The 25,024-nt window shown below is 41.3% G+C and overlaps 1 protein-coding gene across 5 annotated transcripts in view; it reads left to right on the top strand.

Annotated features, from left to right (window-relative positions):
- kappaB-Ras (NFKB inhibitor interacting Ras like 1) overlaps positions 1 to 25,024 on the top strand; it is a 78,477-nt gene that overhangs the window by 9,375 nt on the left and 44,078 nt on the right. For 3 of the 5 annotated variants that reach the window (XM_055061893.1, XM_050193544.2, XM_055061892.2), the window contains 2 exons: positions 4,993 to 5,088; positions 15,424 to 15,471. In XM_055061893.1, coding sequence (XP_054917868.1) covers positions 4,993 to 5,088; positions 15,424 to 15,471 — 144 coding nt within the window. Of the gene's footprint in view, positions 1 to 4,992; positions 5,089 to 8,437; positions 8,546 to 10,915; positions 10,967 to 15,423; positions 15,472 to 25,024 lie in introns of those variants that run through there. The other 2 variants (XM_055061894.1, XM_050193543.3) reach the window with 2 other exon arrangements.

The raw sequence follows: 25,024 nt of genomic DNA on the forward strand, positions 1-25,024 counted from the left end.
CGGAGACCCATTGCTGAATTTTGTGATGACCATGACGCTTTTTACACAATTGTGCACATACCATATTTTGCTGCATATAACGCACTTCCACATGTAACCCACACCCCCAATTACAACTCCTTCAGAATGAGAAAAAAATCTGTGTGTATAAAGGACAGAAATAGCTTTGTACAACAATTCTCAAATCTTTGTCAAAACAGTGTCCATTCGCAGATGCATGACTCATTCATACCGTATCTTTGTGCTCTGTTCCCCACCTGTTCGGTGATGCTGATAATCTCCACTAAATGACTGTCACCAAGCGCAACTTATTGCAATCCGGGTTCTGGTTCACTGGCACTTCTTGCACTATTCGTTAACTATTAACAAAATGCAAAACGGCGATTTGAACAACAGAGAATGGGTGTCCATGTAAAAGCAGAAAATGTAGCTTCAACATGCGAGAGAGAAGTTCTCTAGGAGGTAATGAAAATGGCAGAGAACTTTGGTGCCTCAAAGTGTGGACCTTGAAGTGTGGCTTCACGGCAGCATGCGTCGAACTGTCGTGAAGCCACATCTCGAGACTAAATGCGCATATAACCCGCACCTTGATTTTAATGTAAGGATTTTTGAATTTTTGGTGCAGTTATAAGCACAAAAGTATAGTACCTGTAAAAAAATACACAATGGTAGTTTATTGTTTGCCACTGACCTATTTAGATTCACTGAGGCCTACTTAAGTGGCCTATTCTGAGAAATATCTTTTTTTCGTTCAGCAGTCACTCAATTTTTCATTAGAACTCTTCTAATGGTAAAATAATGTCAGAGGTGAAATAGCTTGCTTCAAGCAATTTTATACAGGCAAGTCCCCGAAACAGGTGACATTGGCAACAACAAAGTCAGTGAAAAAGTAACCAAGATCTAAAACCTGTGTGTTGCTTGCCAGCCTCTACTGTTCGAGTTTGCTGCTGCTTGTGTGCGGCGCCTAAAGGTAAATCATCGTTAATAAAGTGCTTATGTATCGCACAGTAGGGATGTGCTCAGTGCAAGCTTTAAAGGTGCCCTGAAACACTTTTTGAACGCAGTAAAACAATGTTGCCGATCTGTTAACAAGGCTTGTGTGAACATGTGAGCCAAATATTATTGCACTGCATGCAGCAGAGGATTTACAGTTTCATGTCAAAAGCAGTAAACAGTCGCTTGTTCTCACATTCATAATGTTGTCATCGTAGGCAGCTCCACCGATGCTGTTGGCCAGTTTCATAATCGCGAGAACATTCTCAGTAATACATAATTGCTAATTTTGATTTAAATAAATTAAAGATATATATGTCTGCGATCTCAGAAAAATAATTTCATCTTTGTACTGCGCATAGCTGCGTCTGCCGCACGTGGCATCCGAGATGGCGTGCTGCATAGCGGGCTCTACTGCGGCCAGCAGGGGGTGCTGCAATGAGCCCTTTCGCTGCCGCGACATTCAGCTTTTGGCCAGCACTTTGCTCTCTTGGCTTCTCCACTGTGTAGCTTCCAGTGCACTAATGGAGACGAAAAGAGAGAGAAAGCCGGGTATCAGTGCGATAACTCCACCTATAGTTGAAGGATTCGAAATATTTTTGCTGCATGAGATTCGTGAGACAACGTCCTTTAGTGGTTAGGCCATTCTATGATTACTTAAAGTGTTTCAGGGCCCCTTTAAAGAAAAATGAATGCTATTCTGCTCTTCCCACTTCTCCCCTCCCTGCCCTCAATGTCATGTTTGCGGGATTTTTACTAATTTTAATTTATCCACGTTTGCAGATATGTAATTGTGATTGAAAGATTAGTTGCATGTAGTTGATCACTCATCCAGCTGTATTATTTGTGGACATTATGACTCGGAGAAAGAAAGTACCACAGAAACAGTACAGGTATAGCAAAATCGGCATGCAATAAATTTTAATTGATTACTATCGCAAAGAATATGAACTGAAATTACAGGTTTTCTGCACGCATGACTAAATAAAAGCCTGTTAGTAGTGTGCTTAACTTTTGATGAACCCTTTAGAGATTGATGCAGTTTTTTTCTTAAGCTTCATCATATTTTAAAATTTTCACGGAGCATATAGTGCAATTGTGTCTGTCCAGGAGATTCACCTGAGCAGGCAGACATTATTTGCACAACATATTGCTGTGTCCAGACAGTCAATTAAGATTCACTAACTTTCTGATTATTCACTTTAGGACGTGTTGCAATTGCAAATGAAACTATGCAGTAGTGAAATTATCACTCCTTAGCAGAAATGCTAAGAGTCGCACCATTTAGGAGATACCTTCCTCAAAATATGTTCAAAAATTGCATTGGTGGTCCAGTAGAAATTGTCTTGAACTGCTAGAAAGACACTCTTGAGAGTCTTGGAATGCCAGTGTACTTTGTAGCACATTTAACTTTTTCATTATTAAAATATTCTTCGATCATTGATTTCAGCTTGGTAAAAACTGTTACTTAGATACATAAGGTTATGTATTTGTTAGCCTGGGAAAAGGGCTTTCAGAATAAGTTTTGGTTTGAGCTTGTCCAGCAGCAGGTGGTGCTCAACAGTGGAAGTTGGGAATGCCTTCCTACTCAACTACCAGTACCATAACTTCAAAACCAACCCAAGAAGATGTAAAAGCAGGGAAACTGCAAGCTACACTATCTGGAGCACAACATTGGAACAGAAAACAAACATTTTCTTGCAGAAATGGAGTTTACTGTTGCCTCACAAAGTCTAGAAACTTCACAGCATGGCACTGGCACTGGAAGGACAATTTATTGTTTATTTTTTTTTGGTACCAAAATAACAATTGTGTGCTTAAAGCTTTTTCAGAAAAGTGTTCTTGAACCATCTATCTGTGAAGTTTACAGTTGTGAACAAAAAAATATGAAATTCGGCATTTGGGTCATGTGAGGTAAACTGTTTCAGAATGTTGGTGCTGCGTTATGCCAAACTGCTAGCCTAGGGCTATAGTATCTTAAGCACGCACTGCTATCGTACTTTATTCGCTGACATAGCCCACCCATCATGTACGTAATTTATCTATTCCAAGAATGTTTCACAAGAAGTCCGTAATATCAACCATTAGTGAAAATACGTGTACGCTGGTAAGAGAAATCTTAATGATAGGTGTGGAGGTGAGCTGAACAAAAGGTTCTTCAAAAAGCTGCACCAGGAGTTTTTCATGTTGCTCTGCAATTTTCTCATTGACACTTTTCATCTAATTATAACATTTGAGAAGTTGATTAATTAAGATTAATTATGTAATTAGGCGGAATGCAAAAGATAATCTGAGTATCTCCAAGCAACAGCAAACAACATTACCTTGGTTCTGTCCAGCTACGTGGCATTCACTCATTTTTAAGTCTTGGTGCATGATAGTTGGGACACCCTGTATATTCACTGTGAAAAAAGAGAGGAGGGAAAAAAAGTTTCTTATTCACAGGTGCTGAGTTTTCTAAAGAGAAAACAAAAGTAAAGGTAATTGATGGTGTTTTGCATCCCAAAGCCACAGTTAGCAGTGAGGAACACACCGTGGCGGTGGCTACAGACTACGTCCATGCAGATCTAAGCACTCAGAAGCACGGAAAGACAGAGGCACAAGAAATGAGGAGTGGACAAGAAATGGGCACTGCCTGCCATGTCCATTTCATGCCAGATGTACTGCACATAAATTGACTCATGCAAAACTGTTAACTCCCAAGTATGAGCCATAGTCGTCATAGCAGCTTGTGCCATTTTCCTCAAATATGGGTGCTGCTTTCCTAGACCATTTCTGGCTTTTTTCAGTTCTCCTGGGAGGGGGTGGGGGAAAGTTTAGAAGTGGGTATTAAGGGGTGGGGATGTGTTGACGCTGTTTGGCATATATGAGGGGTGGTCAGAAAAGTTTGCAACTTGTGTATTAAGAAAACTGCTAGGGGTGTAAAATTATATATATATATATATATATATATATATATATATATATATATATATATATATATATATTTATTTCGTACTGCAGACCTAAAACAGGTCCAAGCAGGGTGGTTAAACACAGCAATATTACAATGTATTATTCAATCAAGTAAGGTGGTAAGACACAACAGTAATACAATGAGTCAATCAATTGAAACAGGCAACAACGAGTTATTCCAGTCTGTTATAGTTCGGGGAAAAAAAGAATACTTCAAATACATCCCTCCGTGGAAAATAAGGTGTTAGCGAATTCGGATGATGGTGTCGAGTAAGCCTAGACGTTGTACTGAACAGTCAGTCAATATATATATATATATATATATATATATATATATATTTATTATTTTCAACATAATCCTCTGCCATAAACTGACTAACTATAGATAGAGACTACTTGCATCAAAACCTTGTGTGGGACTTGACACACGTATTCAACATTTCCTTGTTTTACTTTTCATATTTATGAGTCCTTATTTTTAATGTCAAATGCCAGCGAGCTGTACCACTTGAGCATGGTATGCTGGGTGTTTCACATAACTTGAGTCAAGAATGTTAAAAAAGTTGGTAAAACACAGCTAGGTGAAACCAACAACATATTGTTTGCCATCATGGGGCGTTCTTTTTGCAGTATTTTTCAGTCCCATACTTGTCATAATAGACAACCTGGTATTCATTTTTGTCAACACTAGCTGAGATACAGGAACATAGAAATACAAGTTGCAGCTGTTTCAAGAGCTAGCATTTCTCTGTTGACGTGCTCATACATTGTCTTTTCCACTGCTAACCGTATATAAGGCTTTTCTTTTGGCTCTGCTTTAAAAATTTTTTCAGAAATAAGTGCAACCACAATATTGTCATACATGATTACATTACAGCGGTGCAGCTAGTGTTGTGGTGTTAGAGGGGATGGAATAAGTCTACGTAAGTGGCGAGGTCAGTCACATTTGACAGTAGATGGCCACCTTTGAGGGTCAGGGGAATGTGCTATCATCTACTTCATTTATACACTGGACTATACTACTCTTCGTCATTATATTCGCAGGACATTCAGCCAACAATTGAAGATATCTACTGTGCTTTAGTCGACAATGACCGAGGAGGGAAGGAGAAGGTGCAGTTTTTCGACTCTCGTGGTGTGGTAAGCAGCTCTCTTATGATGTGTGCTTTGACTTTGGACTACTGGTGTTCAAACAGTGACACTTCCTAATTCCTGACACGAATATTCAATAAAAATATCTTCAATCTTTGCATTAAAACATTGAATATTTTCTCATTTCTAAACATCAGAAGCCAACAAACAAAGACGCAACACAAAGTGTCTTTGTTTGTTGGCTTGTGTCTTTGTTTGTTGGCTTCTGATGATATTATTAATAAAAATCTGGCCCCTCGGTTAACCCCTTTTCTTCTCGTTCTCATTTCTAAACAGTTATATATAAAGCATATTCAGATATATATTGTCTACTGAGCAGCCCATAAATGAGAAATAACTGAGCCCATCCTATCTGGTGCACCATCACAATGACCATAAAGAAACACAGGAACAGCATGTCACCAGATGCATGTAATGTGCAGTGTTCTTGAATGAGCAAAGTGTAATACAACAGTACTGCACATCATATTAAAGGGGTGTGAATATGGTAAGATTATCCAAATAATAAACTGCTTCATCTGAATGGAGAAATCGTAAGCTGCCTAAAGGCAACGCATTCATATTATTTGACTGGAAATCATTGAGCTGAAGTACTCCATTTGTTAGCTCAGCAACTGGTGCCTCTGCACAGTAACTGCGGCTCCCCTGCAGCGGAACTATTCCAAGTAGTCATTTACATCTGCATTTCGCCCTGTAGACACTTATTAAGTATTGTACATCTCTTGTATTTTAACGTAAACGAATATCCGACAATTTTAACATAAACGAATATCCGACATTTTAACAAACGAATATCAGACAACTTTTAATTGTGAATTCTCTAATTGAATAACAATCAAATTACATGTACTATTTCATTAGAAATTTCGAATCTTCGCATACCCCTACTTTCGACACATCTTTTCCTGTCTTGGAACTAACATAGTTTCTAATCTCCCAGTTTACCTGTTCAGTGTGGGGATTTTCAACATTTCATATGGTCACGTGGCTCACATAAAAAGCTTCCACAAATTCTAGAAACCTGTTGGTGAGTGCAGAAATAAAAGCCCTGGTGGCTTGCTCAAGCCTTATTGCCATTGCTATCAATGTGCAATTGTAGTAGCACTGCACAGTGCACCAACATTTGCTGCATCATCAAGGAACTGGCCTTCGAAGTTTGGTGCTCTATGTGACTCATTTTCCCCTGTGGTGTCATTGAGAAACATCTCGATGATTGCATCACAGCAAGCTGTCTTTCTTTGCAATTGCATTTCAGCTTCTCTATTCTTTCTCTGCCGCATTAGACCTTTTTGTCATCAGTGATGGCTAACTTCCAAGAGCTGGAGCAGAGGTACCTGCAAATGTTTTTAAAGCAGTACACTGCAGAATTTCCATACATCAATTGAAGAAAGGCAAGGGCCTGTGTTCTGTACTGCTTGTTGCTGTAAGTGTCCCACATGGTGGGTAGAACAGTATTGTTCTTCATACTGTTTTGAAAAACCATGGGAATCTCCTTCACTAACAGGAGCAGCAGTGACAACAGGGGCAGGTTTTCTCATAACAGAACATAGATGTCATTCATACAGAGTGTCTCCTTATTGTATATCTATTGGAACTTTACATTCTTCATTGATGTGTGGTTCCCTAAGCCCAACCCTTGTTCGCGAGATCTTCCAGATTTGCCAGCAGTATACCTGGCACGTATAAAAGTATTTTTGATAGTAGTTATTGTCAATAACACAGAGCAATTCTAACGCAAAGTAACTGGTCAGTTACATTGCTGCGAGCTCATAGTAACCATCCGTAATGTATCAGTAGCAATCGCAGTTTAGAGCCTATTTCAATTTAATTTTTAAGTTTGTGCGAGCAATGAATCTGAAAGTGCAGCACCTATTGTTGTAGTCATCAGCATAGGTCCTATTTGTAAACACTATGATGTCACAAGTTTCAGCGATTGATTTCGGTGATGTGCAAGATCATTGGCTTGTCTCGCCCTTCGGAAGACGTTTCAGCACTGTTTGCATTTAATGTCTTGCGCTGACCACACACAAAGCACGCTTACATGCACACATGAAGCGTATGTGCAAACTTTTACAGAATGCCAAGTTACCGGTGCTGTGGCCAGCAGTCGCAAGCCTGGTGGTGACATCTTGTGACAATTTGTCCAACTACAATGTATTCAAATCTTGTTTGTTTTGTGTTAGTGTTACTGTCCAAGGGAATTATCATAAATGTACAATATGTGAACGATTATGTTGCTACCAACACTTTACAGCAGCAGTTAAGCAGAATATATAAGTTTCAGTACTAGTTCTGCGTGCTCTGTGGTTAGGTACTGCATTACCAGATGTCGCTTATAGTGTTCTTGTCATACACCTCTCCGGTTACCCAGCAAATTGCAAACTCTGTTATTGTTTGTGGACACACCAAAATGTGGCTAAAGCTCTCTAATGTCAAGATCATACTTCGTAGTGTACTTGTGCCCAGTGAAGTATTACAACGGTGTAGCAATGCACAGGTTTCCTACCAAACTATCACCAAAATAGCAGATGAAATGGAGCATAGATGGCATGGTAGGCGGTGTGCTAGCAAACCTCACAGGTCTGCGTGCTCATGTGATCATCACCTGGCCTCTCCTAAGCTTTTAGCATGCCTCTTACGTTACGGGGCGTGAAGTGCTTTTTGAAATCGAAACCATGACTGGCCGTCAGATACCAGCATGCAGTCGAATCTCAATAATTCAAACTCAAAGGGACCTGAAAATTTGTTTGAATTAAAAGGAGGACTTGTTCTTGAAGTACTCGTGCACCATAGCACAATACATGAACGGTGCGAGTCCTGAAATATCGCGGCGTGCAAGCAAACAGCGAGTGAGGACCACGAAACTGCCCGTGCCGGCCAACGCTCACTTCCTGATAACGACAGAAAACAACGAAACTTCAGGGACCTGGCTAAGCTGACACGGAAACGGGCGCGATCGGGGGGCCATCGAGGTGGGGAGTTGCGAGTTGAGAGGCAGGGCGAGAAAAATGCAGTTATGAGGAGAAACGGGAGGGAAGTGCATTTGCTTTCCCGCCAGCTTGATGGATGGCCCTAATTAGCTCTGCCACCTAGGCTTACTGCCATGTTACGCCCTTATACTGTCACCCAAGACTATCATGGCAGAGTTGCTGAGGCCGGACTGGGCCTCCGCCGCTGCTTCCCTCTGCGTGCTCGCATGGTTTTTCTCTCATCTGCTGACAGATAGCCGCTGCATTTACGATCTTCGTACTACGTTCTTACCGCACCATGTCTTATGAAGATGACAAAGTCGTTGCCACTGATCATAATCATGTTGGTGTGCTCCCTTCTGTTGCAGTGTCGCCGCGTGTGAAAGATAAGAAGAATGAGGTACTGGGTGTCTGCTTCGTGTACAGAATCGGAAGATGTGCGCTGGCTCCGACAACCTTACCATCGGGATGTCTCGGTTAGACTCATCATTGTAAAAAAAAAAAAAGTTGCAATTTCGCTCGAAAGGCGAAGCATTGATTGCGATAGCAAATTAGTGGACAGCTATACGAAGCAAGGATAGTAGTTTTATCGGCCGTATAAACTTGTAAACATAGGCAGTAAACATAGGCAGACTAATTAAACAACCAACCATGGTGTCATGCACGCACAAGCAAACATGAACACATCTCACTCGATGACCGTAGAAACTCGCTGTCAAAACGCTGGTATGAGGAAACGCGGCAGCAGCAGCAGAGCAAGTGACATTTATGCTGTCTATTACTTCAACGAAAAGTGAATGCCGAGAACACAAAGCACACGCAAATCTAAGAACCGCCGAAGTACCTAGACTCTGCCCCCCATGTAGATCGCTCTCAAGATACGGCCAGGCGACCGCTCGTAGCCACCACACCTGCCGTTGCAGCCGGAATAGAGCGCCGTACCCCCCTCCCCCCGGTGACTCACAACGTTGGGTGCCTCGCACACGGTGGAAGACGGTGTGCCTCCTCCCCACTTCGTCTATTTTGCGCAGGCGAGATTGAGCCGTGATCATCGCTTTCACTCGCATATACAGCATAGGGTGCGTGGTGACGGTGTTATCGCCCTTGGACTTTATACGGAACCTCGCGCGCAGTGATGTGGGGCCTCTCCTAAGCTTTTCCTCTATGGCGGGGTCAGAGCAATGCTTGTTGGGGCGCTGCCACTTGATTTGTCATGCTTCTGAGAGCATTGTCGGAGCGCGGTATGTTCGAATTAACCATCGCAAATGCTTGCACATTCGAATTACCGGGCGTTTTGTCCCATTGGAACACATATAACTTGGACAGGACCAAAGCGTCAGTTCAAATAAATCGGAAGTTTGAATTAAGCGTGTTTGAATTAACGAGATTCGACTGTATAACTAAACAATTGTCGCGCACTGTAGCAAACGAGTTTCTTTAGCATGATTACTGGGCTAATAGCTACTGATTAGTTGGAAAAAACAGAACCCAAGAAATTTTGTGTCAGTGCTTCATTAAGGCAGCTTACCATATTTTTTTACTGAAGAGGTTGATTGTTTCGTGGCTTGAGGAAGCTCAGCTTTGAGATTAAACACAGTGCTCAGTGTCCATTTACATATGACATGTAAGAACAAGTAGCTGTGATAGGCATCTTGTAGAAAGCAAAGTTCCACCTTTTGGTGCAACCACTCCTTCCAGCCCTCCACATTTCTTTAGGTAGCCTTTCAAGTTTTGTGCTACTGTAATATCTTGAGTTATAGCTGGCATTTCTAATTAATTCACCCTGTTTATCACAAAAGGGTGCCTGGCCTCAGTGCTTTGTTGTTGAAGCAATTTCTCAGTGCCATTGCAAAAAATGTTCATCAATCAAGCATGCAGAATTCCTGGGCACAGACAGTAATAAAGATGTATCAGATGTGTTTTTCAGCAGTGTGCCAGAAAGTTTATTTTATTCAGTGCTTCATCAAAGGTCACCACCCAAATAAAAAGTAATACAAGGGCTGTGGAACCTAGTACTTTGTTTTCAAGCACTGCAACTGCAGCAGTATCATTTGTGCATGCCATTTGCTGCAAGGGCTGATCAAAAAGTTTTGAAACTCTTGTGTGAAGAAAACTATCTTGGCTTTGAAAAACATTATGCAGAAGCCATCGATGATTATCAATGTGAGTGAATAACCTAAACATTCTGGAAAGCTATTTGCTTCATTAAAAGAATAATCCGCTTGACGGTATATATTTGTTGCAGTGGAGATTTTAAGGTAGCGTTGTTTCATTACATAATTCCATAGAGTACAGAGTTGTTAACCAGAACATCTGTAACACATCTGTAGTATAGGTGGCTATACATATAAACCAATTCATCATGTGTGTTTTCTCCAGTGATGTGAGTGCCGGCGTGGAAGGCAACTGCCATTTTCCTCTCCTGTAACCGCCACAGGGGAGGAGGCAGTGGGAGAAGAGGAGGGCCGTCCTTCTCAGGCACGCCACCATGGCAACTAAACCTTCAGACTCCCTAAAGCTCTCGTGTGGCGGCAAGTGCGTTTAGAAAAGCTATAATATAGTTGGCGTTCGAACGCGCTGTACAACTCAGTTGCGTGAGAGTATGCATCCTTTGCATTGGCACCTTTGTTTCGGCAGTGAAAGTCCGACCACCGCTGACATCCACGAAAACTAGCAAAAGAGTGAAAGAAAGCTATTCGCTTTTAAATATGTAATTTTGTGATAAAATGCGATAAATTGCAAAAATAAATAAATAAATCTTTCATCTTGCTTGTCAAATCACTGCTCTGTGGAAGTTTGCAGTGTACTCAAGTCGTTGAACCTTGTTCCTTGATGTGTACCTTCAGATTCGAGAACAGAAGAATGTCACTGGGGGCCAGATTAGAACTGCAGGGTGGGTGAGCAAACTCTTCAAAAGCACTCTCCCGAATGACAGTATGGGCAACACAAGATTTGTAAAGCAGAGCGTTGGGCAGGACGAAGATGCCTCTTGTCAACAATCCTCGTCATTTTTTGCAGGATGGCTCCATGCAGATTTTGGAGAATGTTGGCATAATATTATCCTGTTACTGTCATGCTATTTTCCAGGTAATCAATCAGCAAGGTCCTCTTTGCATCCCTAAAAATGGTCGCCACCACTTTTCTCCCCAAGCAGAGGCTCTTGAATTTCTGGGGAGGGAGCAATGCAAATGCCTCCACTGTATTGACCCTTTTCACGAAGCAGTTTGTTCTAGAAAAACGAGATGGCGCTTTTGGTGGCGTGCCGCACATAGCCTCAGTGATAGTGCGCGGATACGAAACCACTACTACTTCCACCTTGCTTCTGTGCAATCAGCTGTCGGAAATGCAACTTAGTTCTGCTAACATGCTGTGCTTCAATTATGCTGCATCGAATCATGTGGAGTGAAGATATGTGCAGTAGTTGGTTGTAAAAATAGTGACTGGCATATTAAGGAATAGAATGAATCTGTGTGGCCAAGTTCGTGGACCACTGCTGCAACTGTCCGTATCTATTACCAGCACTTTGAGATGTACGGCTTTTCTCGAGGTTACGGAAATTTGTTCACCCACCAGCGATGTATTGCTAACCTTCAAAGAAAGTGCTTCGGCCCCAGGGCATTGGCAAGAGTGAGTACCGCTCGTTAAACAATGACAAAGGGAGTAGTGCCGCGTCCTGTCGTAGTAAGTTTCGTGCACAATATCAACACACCTCTACTGCATCTGGCACGGAAACTTATGCCCACTCTATCGCCAACGTGTCAATGAGTGAATGGGTGCACACTTGAATATATGCACAATGAATGACTGACTATACCGATTGTGCACGAATTGTCGAAGCTGAATGTTTCATGATGGTCCACAAGAGTAAGCGAGTTACTAGTGATAATGCATCTTTGCTACAAGGTATTGCAATGTGCAAAATAGCTATGTTTCAAGCCTTGCACATCCGTGAGTGATTAGGCAGAAAATAATCAGATAGCGACTGCACCGAAGAAATTTACTTAGTCTGCAATGTGACAAGCCGCTACTTCAAAATATTTGCCAACTAAAGAATGAAGAACAAAACACCCTAATCCTGATTCAATTCATGAGCAGAATGTTTGGATAGCTTGGAGTACATATTTATCCCTGCTTTTAGAGCAAGCACCACGTGCACTGCTTGCGCTGTTTAAACATAGCTTAATCAGATCCGAAAGCACTTTTGCATGTTTTCTGCAGCTGTGGCCAAAGCTTCGTATCGTCCACCCAGTCACCATCCACGATACCCCTCCCAAAACAGAGGTTTGCTAAGCCGCACCGGCGTCATACACACCCGTTGTAAACACGGAAACGGAGGCAGTTGAGGCAAGCAATGGACGCGTCACCACGCGATCAAACATGGCAGTGCCCACGGTATCGCCACGAAAAGGGTCAATAGACTGTCGCATTGTTTCTAGATCCCACTTTTAAACCATGTTTCATTCCCCATTCGCAAGACGGGGGAGGAAATCTTTTGGGTAACTTTCATAGTGGCTCAAAAGTTCTTTGATGAATGCAGGCAGTAATGCCAATATTGCATAAAGAGGTTTCGATGCACTCCTTAAGCCAAGACCTTAAGCTCAATACGTCATAAATGATTGTACTCAAATTCTTATACAAATGTTCAACTTCGTGGCAAATTTAAGCACTTTCATTTGACGATTGTTCATGAGAAGGCTTTCAGATCGAGCTGAATGATCCAAATTGGTTGAACCAGTGGGTCATCTTACGCCATGTCTGAACTCGTTGAACTAATGACTTACTGTAGCATACCGAGGACATTTACTGCCATACACATTCACTATTATGCTGTAAATTTCCCTTGTGCAACTCCCTTCTTTGCACAGGCACTTTACACTCAAGTTATTCTCAAGTTTTAAATCGCGGATGGATAACATGCGGAGCAATGACAGAAATGCAAGTCTTGATATTGCTACCATGTTTGGCTGGATAGTTGAGCTAACTAAGGGAAAGACCAGTGTCTGACTTCAGGTTATCGCCTACTTGCAAAACTTTTTGATCGCCCCTCATAGCTTTGATGACATGTACTGCATTTGTGGTTCTTGCGAGAAGTATGGAAAAGTAGACATGGCCAAAAAAAATTTCATGGACAAGCGGATAGGTCTCCCTATGATTGCCCTTAGGCTCCCTCACCCCCAAGTTATGAACTAAAGAACGCTTTCATTGCAGCAGGTGCTGCACTTGCGAGCTGCATGTTGGACATGGGACTTTGGTCCCTGCCACTTCTTGAGCTTGGTGAATGATCGCTTCTCAGACAGCCTAGCACAACGGTTACACATAGACAGATGGTTTTGCAAGTGCCTTGCCCATCAGCTGTGACTTTCATTCTTGGTTCTCTTTTTGGGCGAATAAGCACACTTTCATTGGGGATCTCGCTCTGTAACATGTTAGAGAGTTGATAAACCCTGCCACAGTGTCTTTTGTGTGCTGCAAATTGCGAACATGTGTCATGTCCTGCAGACTATCACTTGCTGCGTGATCATTGCTCAAGCCTATCTTCACAAGCTGCACATTTCAGGGGTTACTGATTCGTCAGCATAATTTATAAGGTTTGCATCTCGCAGAAAAGGAGGGTTTGGTGATGGCTCGGAATATTACAGTGTGTACATACCTCCAACACTCTAGAGTTGGGTTGGGGATGCTACTTTTCATTCACTTGCTGCAACGAGCAGAGCGTTGGAGATTACCAGAAAACCTTTACTACAAATGGCTGTTTATGCTGCTGCGCTACCTGCTTTACTTAAACAGCTAGACAGAAAAAAAAAATCCTAATTATGACCAAGGCTTGAACCTGGGTGACTTATATGAAGATTTCTACCACAATGCTGTTCAAAGGGATCGAGAACAAGCCAAGGCACGATTATAGAAACACAGGAAGAGGCTATTTGCTGTATATTTAGTTTGCTAAAAGTGTGCAGTTTTTTTTTTTTTGCTGACTTGTACTATTTTTTTTTTTCTGTGGGTGGGAATGGCAGTAGCATGTTGCATTTTCTTATATAGGTTTTTTTCTCAGTTGCTTGTATGCTAACACTGTGATAAACATTAAATGTTTCCAACATGCCACCTAACAGCTTTGCAGTTTCACACATGGTAGTCCAATGTTTCCACTAAGTCTGTAGAGACCTTTTGTCAGGTAGGGCTTAAAAGTTCAACAAGCTACATGAAGATGTGAGGTTTGCGTTGGCATGTAGAAATTGTACGGTCAGTTCCCTCCTTTCACCCCAGAAGGTTACCGTTAAATACTGAGTGAAATGCACAGGCATAGTTCAGTCTGGGCTGTGAGAAGGTCAATAAAGGTTTTGGCTATGTTTGAACATTCTAGAGTCTGCAGTCTATAGGCTAGACCATCAAATAGCGATTTTTCCGATAGGTAAGAGCGAAGCAAGGAGGCACAATATCTTTAATAGTACTCACTGCATGCTAGGAAAAAGTATTCGAAATGCTGGATTCGGCAAGGGTAGGTGCGAGATTTAACGGGGAACATGTCGGCAAACTGCAGTTTGCACATGACATTGTCCTGTTCAGCAATGCTAGAAATGATTTGCAGCAAATGATTAAGAGGCCTTTACCAACAAAGACTAAGGGTAAGTGTGAGGATTAATGTGCATTTGTATGCGATGTGACATTAACATTCAATAGCCTGGGATAAGAGTTTGTGATTGGTAGTCAGCCTCTTGAACCTGTGCAAGACATTTATTCAAGCCTAGCAGACACAAAGGACTTTGGTCATAAGAAGGAAATCATTAATGCGGGTTGGAGAGCAATTGGCAAGTCATGAGCAGCTGTTTAATGACGCCTTCAAAGAGAAGTGTATGCAGTCAGCATCTTCTACCAGTATGAATTCTGTGGTACTAACCGATTGGGTTTAAACTTTGAGGATAACAAATAATCTTAAGAAGCTAAAGATCATTCTTAACTTGAAAAGAGCTACAAATGCTTCTTATAAGAAGTTCCTAGCTACTTTTAAGAAGCTAAGATAACCGGTCTTTAAGAATAACAGAATTGGTTCCAAGGAAAGGAAAATGCAGTGGAGGATGGCAGAGGATTAAGTGGTGTAATGACATTACAAAGTTTGCAGGCATATGCAATGAAGTCATTCAGGGGTAGTTGGAGATCACTGTGAGATGCACTTTATGTTCTGCACTGGATGTAAAATAGGCTAAGGAAAAGCCAAACTGCAAAGGTTACAATGGCTATGCCATGAAATTTGTTATATTTGGTGATGCAGCTATGGTATTGCTGCATTGAAATATTGTGTGTTTATGCTCAAGAGGAAGGTGCTGCAGAAAACAATGTTGCCCTGTCTTTTTCCCAGGATAGCTCTGACGCAGAGGTTTCAAAGTCCCACCTGGCACATGCAGATGCAAGTATTCACATCATGTTCCCAAGTTTTATCTAAACAACCATCTACCATAACAATTTCATACATGAAAACTTTATTATAGTTGTAGGCCCACATAACGATTGACACTGCTTGCACAGGATTTGGTAGCCTGAAAAGTAAAGTTCCTTGTGGGCAAATTTGCTTAAGAGCAACAGCATAGTGTATGTAAATATGGAGAATGTTGAATGTCTGGCTCTTGTGTGTTGAAATTTGGCTGCTTTATTGGCAAACTAGGTGTGTGTCTACTGTGCCATGTGAATTAGAGCTCAGAATGACAATGCATATTTTTAGACATGTTGGCATAAACAATCACTTTTAGCATTGAGCATGTTCTATTATTTATTTATTTATTTATTTATTTATTTTTTCATTTCCTCAAAGCAAAGCATTTTAAAGGGGAGATAGCAAATAAACCATGCACTTAAACATTGAAATGGTGAATGCAATAAGCTGCAGAAATAGATGTGGCCTGAAGGCAAATCTGCTGCTGTACATAAAGGTGTGCAAATTGTTGAAAAAGAAGGGCTTATCCAATCTGTCACACATTGCTGATGCACTTTTTCACTACCTTTGGGCTCTGGCCTGGTATAAATGCAGAGAGAGCGGTATCAAATAGATGTGTAAAAATACTAAAAAATTTCAAACAAAGTGAACAGATTTCTATTCAATTTGGTGCTTGAATCAAATAGTTAACATTCAAAACACTGAAATGGAATAATCAGCACTGACATGCAAGCACTCAAAAAAAGGAAAACTAAAACGGGGAGGAGTCAATTTTTTTCAGTTTCAACCTTGGGCTACCCAAATCGGGGCTTAATGCATTCATACCACTGTGAATGCAGTATTTATCTCAAGACGATATTCCTGCTTGATACTTATGCAACACCGATGCTCATGTGCGATCAATCTCTAATATAGGGTTCAGCATTTTCAGTCTAACAATGCCCCCCCCCCCCAAAAAAAAAAGTATATCAAATGTTTTTTAGGAATTTAATTTTAACTGAAAATTGGTTATTGTCGCTGGCTGCTCGGGCATTCTTTACTCTTTCTTTATTTATGCTTGTTTCGCGTGGTGTTGCAACAAAAATGAGCAGCAGGGAGGGGGAGTATGAAGAGGGGCCAGGGTCCTTGCAGTCTTCATGCTGAGGCCACTGCTGTGGATAAACTGGACAAATTCACTGATAGGAACGAGCAGCTGTACTTTGTCATTTTTCTTTAATTATTATTTATTGGATCTCCCTAGCTGGTTAATGTTATGTTCCTTGTTCTATTTCTGCTCTAATATCTAATGCATTCTCTCAGTTCCTGCATAGTCATGTTGCTTTGTGGCGTTATGCCCTTGCTATAGACTGCTTCTCGAAATCTTTATTATTCTATATATAGGACTCAACTACAGTGTTGAAGAGCAGGATGTGCAGTCATACAGCACATTTCACGGTCAACAGAATTAGCAAACGAGAGTCACCGGGAAGAAAAAACCGGTAAGCTTGTCAAAAAAAATTATATATAGAAAAAAAGCCAATTGAAGCTGATCTATAACAATATATTGGCTATAATACAGAAAGAACTTTAATGTAAAAATAAAAGCAGATAAAAGTACACCAAATTTTTTTGAAAATGAAATCTGAAAACGCTGAACCCTACTCATATTATTGTATGTTTAGAGGCTTGGTTTATCTCTTGCATTCTTTCAGGAAGATCATGCTTTCAGTAGTATTCTGATACTTGTGCTTTGCTCGTTAATCTGTCGTTTTCTTAAACATTTCGTTTAATCTTTAATGCCTGGCTTTTATTTAAGAGATGATGACAAAATAGCACCTTGAATAATCTGTCACAGCTGTATGGGAGCTCGTTTCAGTGCATAGTGTTTGTCTTCTTTTGTTGTAGGCCTAAATTTAGGGATACATAAAGTAAAATTTTTTAGAACACGAGCATTGTATTGAAAGAACTTGTCTTATTCGAAAAGTGTTTGATTTGTATTCAATTTGGTTTTAAAAATTACTATTCGCAAACCCCTAGCATCAAAGCAGTTTTGGAGAGAACGACTAAAGACTGAACAAACTTGTGTTCATTCAGTCCTTTGTCACGAGGGCTTCCTTCATGGCCACCACATAATTTTATTAGTGCATCGCAGCCCACAACAGTTCTTTGCAATAGAACACAATATAACCGCAATCAAAACTACCAATGTAGCGCACCCAAACTGGCACAGCAGTGACTGAAGAGGCAGCAGCCTCTTATGGAAAGTGCTAATGCAGCAGCATGTCAAGTAACATTTTTTAGAGAACAGGAAGGAAGTTACGATTTTGATCTCTTGTAAGCTTGAATGAGATAGGGTAGAATATAAATTGTGAATCAGGTAGTCTAGCATGCAATCAACCTTGTTTATAGAAATCCTACACACATCTTCCAGCTGAGATTGCAGGTGTTGTGAATGTCGGGATAGTATTTGTGAGGATGATGCTTTCAAAGATATGTAAGTTGGCACGGTGCAGGAAAATCAGCTGACCTGCATGAATTTGCACTTGTTCATGGTCAGTGTCATCTGCCACTTCTGGTACCTGGTAGAGATGACATAGAAGGGACGAGAGGTATTCTGCATAATACTTGCACTTCCTTTTTTTTTACAGAAGATTGATGCAAAGTTGGGGGCATAATAATTATGTGGGAAGATTTTTTTGGTGGAACATCCTAGGTGCCAATTAAACAAATGATGTTAAATCGAGTTCTTATGCCAGCCAGTGTAAGCTCGAAGAAAATTATACTTCCAAACATTGTTCACCTTTGTAATAAGATCATAGGTTCTACACAAGTAGGAATGGCAAAGGCCCTTAATTTGTGGACACTAGCTGAACCTAAAGTCACTGGATGAATTCTAAATGAAGTGACTCTGGCCTGCCCTATTCGGAGTCGGTGTCAACATTGGCGTCAGGACAAGCAGATGGCTTTCACTGCAGCAATTTTCGAGACTAAAGAATACTCAAGAGAAGAAGAAAAAAAATTACATTCTTCTTGATGCCCATTGGAAGGGGGGGGGGGGGGCGAGCATTATGCTTCTAAATACAGTAGCTTATACTCTGGAATACCATATAGGTCAGTGTTAATAGGAGCAGAAGCTTGTTAAGTGGAAGGGATCTAAAAATGAAAGAGAAGTGCTGATCTCACTTTCAAATTTCTGCACACACCAACTGCGCGTTGTGGATTTTCACTGTGTCTGCTCTGAGACAGTTGCTTCTTTGCCTGTAATGAAGACTACATTGCAATCAAGAGCAGCCAAAAATGCAAACTGGCAATGTTTTGCAACTGTTCCTATGCAAAAATGTCCCAAATCTGCAGAAATGCTACAGACTATGTGGCATCATTCTGACATTGTCAGTACCATTGTTATGTAAATGTCAGTACCATTGTTATTATGTGAAATTTGGAGACAATTTGCCCTCTATTTTTTTTCCTCGTTAATTCAGCTTCATCTGCAAAAGAAATGCAAATAAAGTTTCCAAACGACTCTCTACTGTGTTGCTTTCATGTCCCTTTAGCATCAGACTGAATAGCAAGTATATTTCCTTGTTTAGTAGTTGTTTCACAATAAAGAATGTAGTCACAAGCAAGTATGTGAACCAGTGATGATGCACAGTTAGGCAAGTCGATAATATGTAAACAAAGTAAAGAATTATGGACAATCTCTTGCAGTGCACCAGATATAGCAGTGGCTAGCTAACCTTGTTAACTCTGCTATATTTAACAGAAATTTGGGCATGGCACAATATTAAGTGCCCACATTCATTCGGTAATTACGTTTCATGAGAGAAGGATCTCTAGGTCATTTAAGCTTACCCTCCGTGGTGGTGTAGTGACTTTGGCATTGTGCTGCTAAACCCTAGGGCATGGATTCAAATCCCGGCCACGGCGGGTGCATTTTGATGGGGGTGAAATGCAAAAAAGCCAGTGTATTGTGCATTCGGTGCACCTTGAAAATGGTGAACATTAATCTGAAGTCACTATGGCACTATGGTGTGCCTCTTAATCATATCATATTTTAGGCAAGTAAAGCCCCACCATTCAATTTTTACTCATTTAATCCTAAGCTCAGGAAGCACATGGGGCCCTTAACGCTATCGTGTTAAAACTGAGAACTGAGAAGGTCACCTTACAAGACGCCTACAGATAGCCAGCAATATTTAGACTACACCAGTCATCACCCGCAACACTGGAAGCAAGGAATTTTTGTCGGACAAGCAAAACGAATAAGAAGAATCTGTAGCTAAGACAACGATTATATCCACCACCTAAATGACCTTAAAGCAACACTAGCAGAAATAAACTATCCCCAAGTTCCTCTCAACAAGGCTTATGACATCGCATCAAGATTGGAGAGGCAGTCAGAACTATTTAAGAAACAGCCTACACCAGACTTGGAGAGACCACCAGCCTTTATAACGAAATATGTTAATGACCTCCCAAACATAAACAATATCCTACGAAAATACCCAATATTATCAAGTTATGAGTGTCTGAAGAAAGCATTCCCGGTGGTACCAAGGGTGACCTATCACCACAACAGAAACTTTAAAGACATGTTAGTGCACACAGAAAATCAGCCAACATCATTCCACCATAATAAAAGCATGTTCTTGCCTCAGGTGGAAAACCTGGAGGCACCTTCAAAATGACCTTACAATTAAATGCTATATACATGAAGTGAAAACTAGCTTTACTTGCATTAGTTCCGTTGTAATTTATATGCTTGAATGTTCCTTCTGTAAGAAACAATATATCGATGAAACGCGACAATCAATGAACGTCAGATTAAGCGGACATCACACGGACACAGCTAAAAAGCTTATCAAAGCCGTTGCTGTACATTTAAACCAACCAGGTAATAAGTTTGATGAACTGAAACTCTACCTCTTACAATCATATCTCTGTTCTGCGCGAGACAAAATACAGAGAATCATTCCTCATCCATAAGTTCGAGATGTTGCGGCCAATAGGCATAAACTTTTCAAAGGGAGCTTTAGAATCTATTCGCTATGCTAAATTTCAAACTCTAAACAACAGCACCTTGGTTGTTCGTTAGTTTTTTTTCTTTCTCTTCCTTCCTTTCGATTTTTTTATTTTGTAGTAATTTTTTTTCCATGAGCACCATTTTCTGCTGCTACTTTTATTCTCTCTTTCAGAGAGACAATAGTTCACTGACTTCCAATAGAGCAGATAATCCCCCCCCCCCCTCACGTCGTCCAGGCTCCTTCCATGAAGAAAGGAACCTACATTGACATGTCAACCGGCTGACACATGACGCTACCTCACATTTCTCTACCGACGTTGAATAGCGCACCTCTATTTCCAATTCTACACCCTCACCGCTAGCACACCCTCATTCATTGTCTCACCTGCCTGCCTCATTCCCCTCTCCCCCTCAGAAAAACCGTACCTATATACCATGCTGAGGAACGCATATGTTGCCTTGGAAAAGAAGTCCGCTTGTCGACATGTTGGCTCCGGCTTTCACCTTGTTGTCGTTTTGCTAGTCCATTGCAGATCATGGCATTTTCGTGTTGCCAGCAGTTCTTTATTCCCATTGCAAACCATATACTGGAACAATAATTGATCAACTATATTAGTTTTTCACATAGTATATAGTAGGTTCTGCAATACAGTTAAAAGTCTGTGTTCTCTTTTCTTACGACTCTTGCCTTTTTTGCACTGCTAATGCACGCACACACACACAGCAGGGATGCCTAATGTGACCCACTGGTGGCACTTGACACGGTGACTATTTCAATTACATTATAGTGCAGGCAGTTGAAAGCTAATCAGGAAAAGTAATATTAAGAAAAATAAGCAGGGAAGGATGCTGAAAGCAATTTTATTTACCTGAAGTGCTCATCTATTTAAAGAAATCACTGACACAAAAACGTTTGTTTTTTGCTTTATTAAATAGCTTCTTATTCTATCATCTTAGTACGGAGCCTCAATTCCTCAAACACATAATATATATTCAACTTATATCGTCTTTTAATGTGATCTGTTCAAAATATGTGCCCAGTGGAGCACATATTCATGGCATAGGGTTTCATCATGAAAACTGGAGATGGTGGTCACATGGGCCACGATTTTGTAGCGGTACCTTGTCCAATTCTATTACTTTGTGCTTTTCATGCTTCATCAGTGGTCAGAGCGACGCTCAACCCGTGTTATCAATAGGATCAGTCTGCCATGAATGGTGGATAAGAGGGGCATAGAATCGAGCAGGAGGCGTTGCTATAAAACTGTGGCCATGATATGACAGACACAGGTATGCTGGCTGCAAACTGCACCATAACAGGGTAACTGTGTTGTTCTTGGATGCTAGACCCCATCAATTTAGCTACCTGCTAAAGAAACTAATATTATTTAATAAGTAATAAAAAAAAATAAAAAATTGAAGTGCCCAGAGCCAGCTGCCAGTGACTATTAAATTTTTCAGTGTCTCAAATTTTAATGTTTATTATTTACATAGTAAAAAAAAATCCGCTTCTCTTCCACCCTGTGAAAGTGTAAGTACGGCGAAGCTGTTCCTGATAGACGAAATTACAAAAGCACCACCACCGCAAGCAACACATGTCACTAGCACACGCCCATGTGGGGAAGTGCAGCATACATCCTCATTCTTCTAGGCTCTCTGCCAAGTATAAGTGCCTTATTGAACTAAATGAATGCTTAACGGTAAATTGTGTCAGAAAATGTGTAAAGTACAACTTATGCACAAGCTTCAGACATGATAGCTTTGGATTGAAATTCAAATATACGAGAAAACACTATTGTGCTATGTATAAAGTGAAAGACAAAGCCCATTTCCAGCTGCCGTTTGAGGTCCGTCTGAATGAATATAGCCACTTGGTGGCAGTACCACTTTTCGACAGCGTTCGCCATAACGTCTGTTACGCCCTCTGCCTAGCGCATGTTTGTTATTGAACTAATTGAATTCATTAAAGTAAAATGTGTCACAAAATTCATAAAGTACAACTTAGACCCAACCTGCAGACATGATAGCATTGGATTGTAATTCAAATATACGAGAATTCCTATAAACGCAAACACAAATTGAATAGGTTTACGGTAGCGCCACTAAAAGACATGACAAAAGAAGACACACATGGGGACACACAGCGCTAACATCCAACAATGTTTATTATCAAAAACGAGGTCGTACTTATAATCTTAGCCATCATGAGTCACAGCCACGGTAAGAGTTAAACATTCAAAGTGAATATTTTTTTTATACAGTGATATATTAAAGGGCCCCTCACCAGGCCCAATAGCAAATTTTGGTTATACGCGGGAAGTTGTTACGTGTCCTCTAGGGAGTGTTCTGCCGCAAAAATTTTTCAGATTGGCTCATTAATAGCTGAGATATAAATATTTCAATGCTGCGAACCCATGATTTCACAAGGCAAGCGACTCTCTCCACCCACTCCGACTAGCCTCCGCAAGCGAAATTCCTTCCCTGCGTTCTCCCATACCAGACCTCGAGGATCGCATGATGCATACGTTACGGGCCCCGCCTTCAATTTTTTTTATCCTCGGTTGTCTCTCTCTCAGCAGATGCTGGGTGTTTGGACCTTCAAGGCCCCCCGGCAGCGGCAACATACCTCTTTGGCCTCTGCTTCACATAGACAGCACCTCCAGACTGACCCACCTGGACAAAATCGGCAGTCTGCTTTTCCTGTCCCCCTTCTCAAACTTTTTCTTTCTCTCTCTCTTTCAATCTTTCTTGTCTTCTCTTCACTTCTTATTACTTCCGTATTTCCTGGCAGCAAGGGTTAACCATGTGTAATATATCCAATCTTGGGTATGTATGTATCATCATCAGCCTGGTTACGCCCACTGCAGGGCAAAGGCCTCTCCCATACTTCTCCAACTACCCTGGTCATGTACTAATTGTGGCCATGTCATTCCTGCAAACTTCTTAATCTCATCCGCCCACCTAACTTTCTGCTGCCCCCTGCTGCGCTTCCCTTCCCTTGGAATCCAGTCGGTAACCCTTAATGACCATCGGTTATCTTCCCTCCTCATTACATGTCCTGCCCATGCCCATTTCTTTCTCTTGATTTCAACTAAGATGTCATTAACTTCCGTTTGTTCCCTAACCCAATCTGCTCTTTTCTTATCCCTTAACGTTACACCCATCATTCTTCTTTCCATACATCGTTGCGTCGTCCTCAATTTAAGTAGAGCCCTCTTCGTAAGCCTCCAGGTTTCTGCCCCGTATGTGAGTACTGGTAAGGCACAGCTGTTACACTTTTTTCTTGAGGGATAATGGCAACCTGCTGTTCATGATCTGAGAATGCCTGCCAAACGCACCCCAGCCCATTCTTATTCTTCTGATTATTTCAGTCTCATGATCCGGATCCGCAGTCACTACCTGTCCTAAGTAGATGTATTCCCTTACCACTTCCAGTGCCTTGCTACCTATCGTAAACTGCTGTTCTCTTCTGAGACTGTTAAACATTACTTTAGTTTTCTGCAGATTAATTTTTAGACCCACCCTTCTGCTTTGCCTCTCCAGGTCACTGAGTTTGCATTGCAGTTGGTCCCCAGAATTACTAAGCAAAGCAATATCATCAGCGAATCGCAAGTTACTAAGGTATTCTCCATTAACTCTTATCCCCAATTCTTCCCAATCCATATCTCTGAATACCTCCTGTAAACACGCTGTGAATAGCATAGGAGAGATCGTATCTCCCTGCCCGACGCCTTTCTTTATTGGGATTTTTTTGCTTTCTTTACGGAGGGCTATGGTGGCTGTGGAGCCGCTATAGATATCTTTCAGTATTTTTACATACGGCTCGTCTACACCCTGATTCTGCAATGCCTCCATGACTGCTGAGGTTTCGACTGAATCAAACGCTTTCTCGTAATCAATGAATCTCGTAATCATCTTGCAATCAGTATGTATATATTAGGTTATAGCGGCGATGCATGGCTGGCATCTGCAGGTATTATTCCCAACCAAGTAGCGTCCCGTAGTTGGGCTCGGTGGTGGATGGCTACCATCGCTGCCGAATTTTCCAGTGTTTACATGGCAAACGCTTTTCCCCCTCTCCAAGATCGCCCTCAAAAACGAGGGCACACCGAAGCAACATTCCAGTTCCTATTGAAGCCAAACCATGACACACACCGTCCCAAAGTTCTATGTCCTTTACAGTAAAGGCAACACAACTATTAGAAAACTGTCGCCTTTCTTAATATCGAAATGCCTATCAAACACGATCAGATCAGGCTACAAAGCATCAAAGATGGCAAGCGGAGACCTCCTCCTCGAACTGACAAAGAAAGACCAAGTCGAAAAAAATAAGTTATCACCAGTGCCTCAGAGAAGGCAATCGAGATCGATCAGAAAACCTCGGCGTCGTTGACGCCAAAAGATCCACGCTCCTTGGAGCGCTCCAAGAAGGAGAAACTTCTTGTAACTCCACTGAAAAAGGGACAGATACCCTGAACAATTACTGCCCCTCATAAGAGTAATCAACTTTTAAATACATGTCACCTA

The sequence above is a fragment of the Dermacentor andersoni genome, chromosome 1 (assembly GCF_023375885.2).
Source record: "Dermacentor andersoni chromosome 1, qqDerAnde1_hic_scaffold, whole genome shotgun sequence".
NCBI lineage: Eukaryota > Metazoa > Arthropoda > Arachnida > Ixodida > Ixodidae > Dermacentor > Dermacentor andersoni.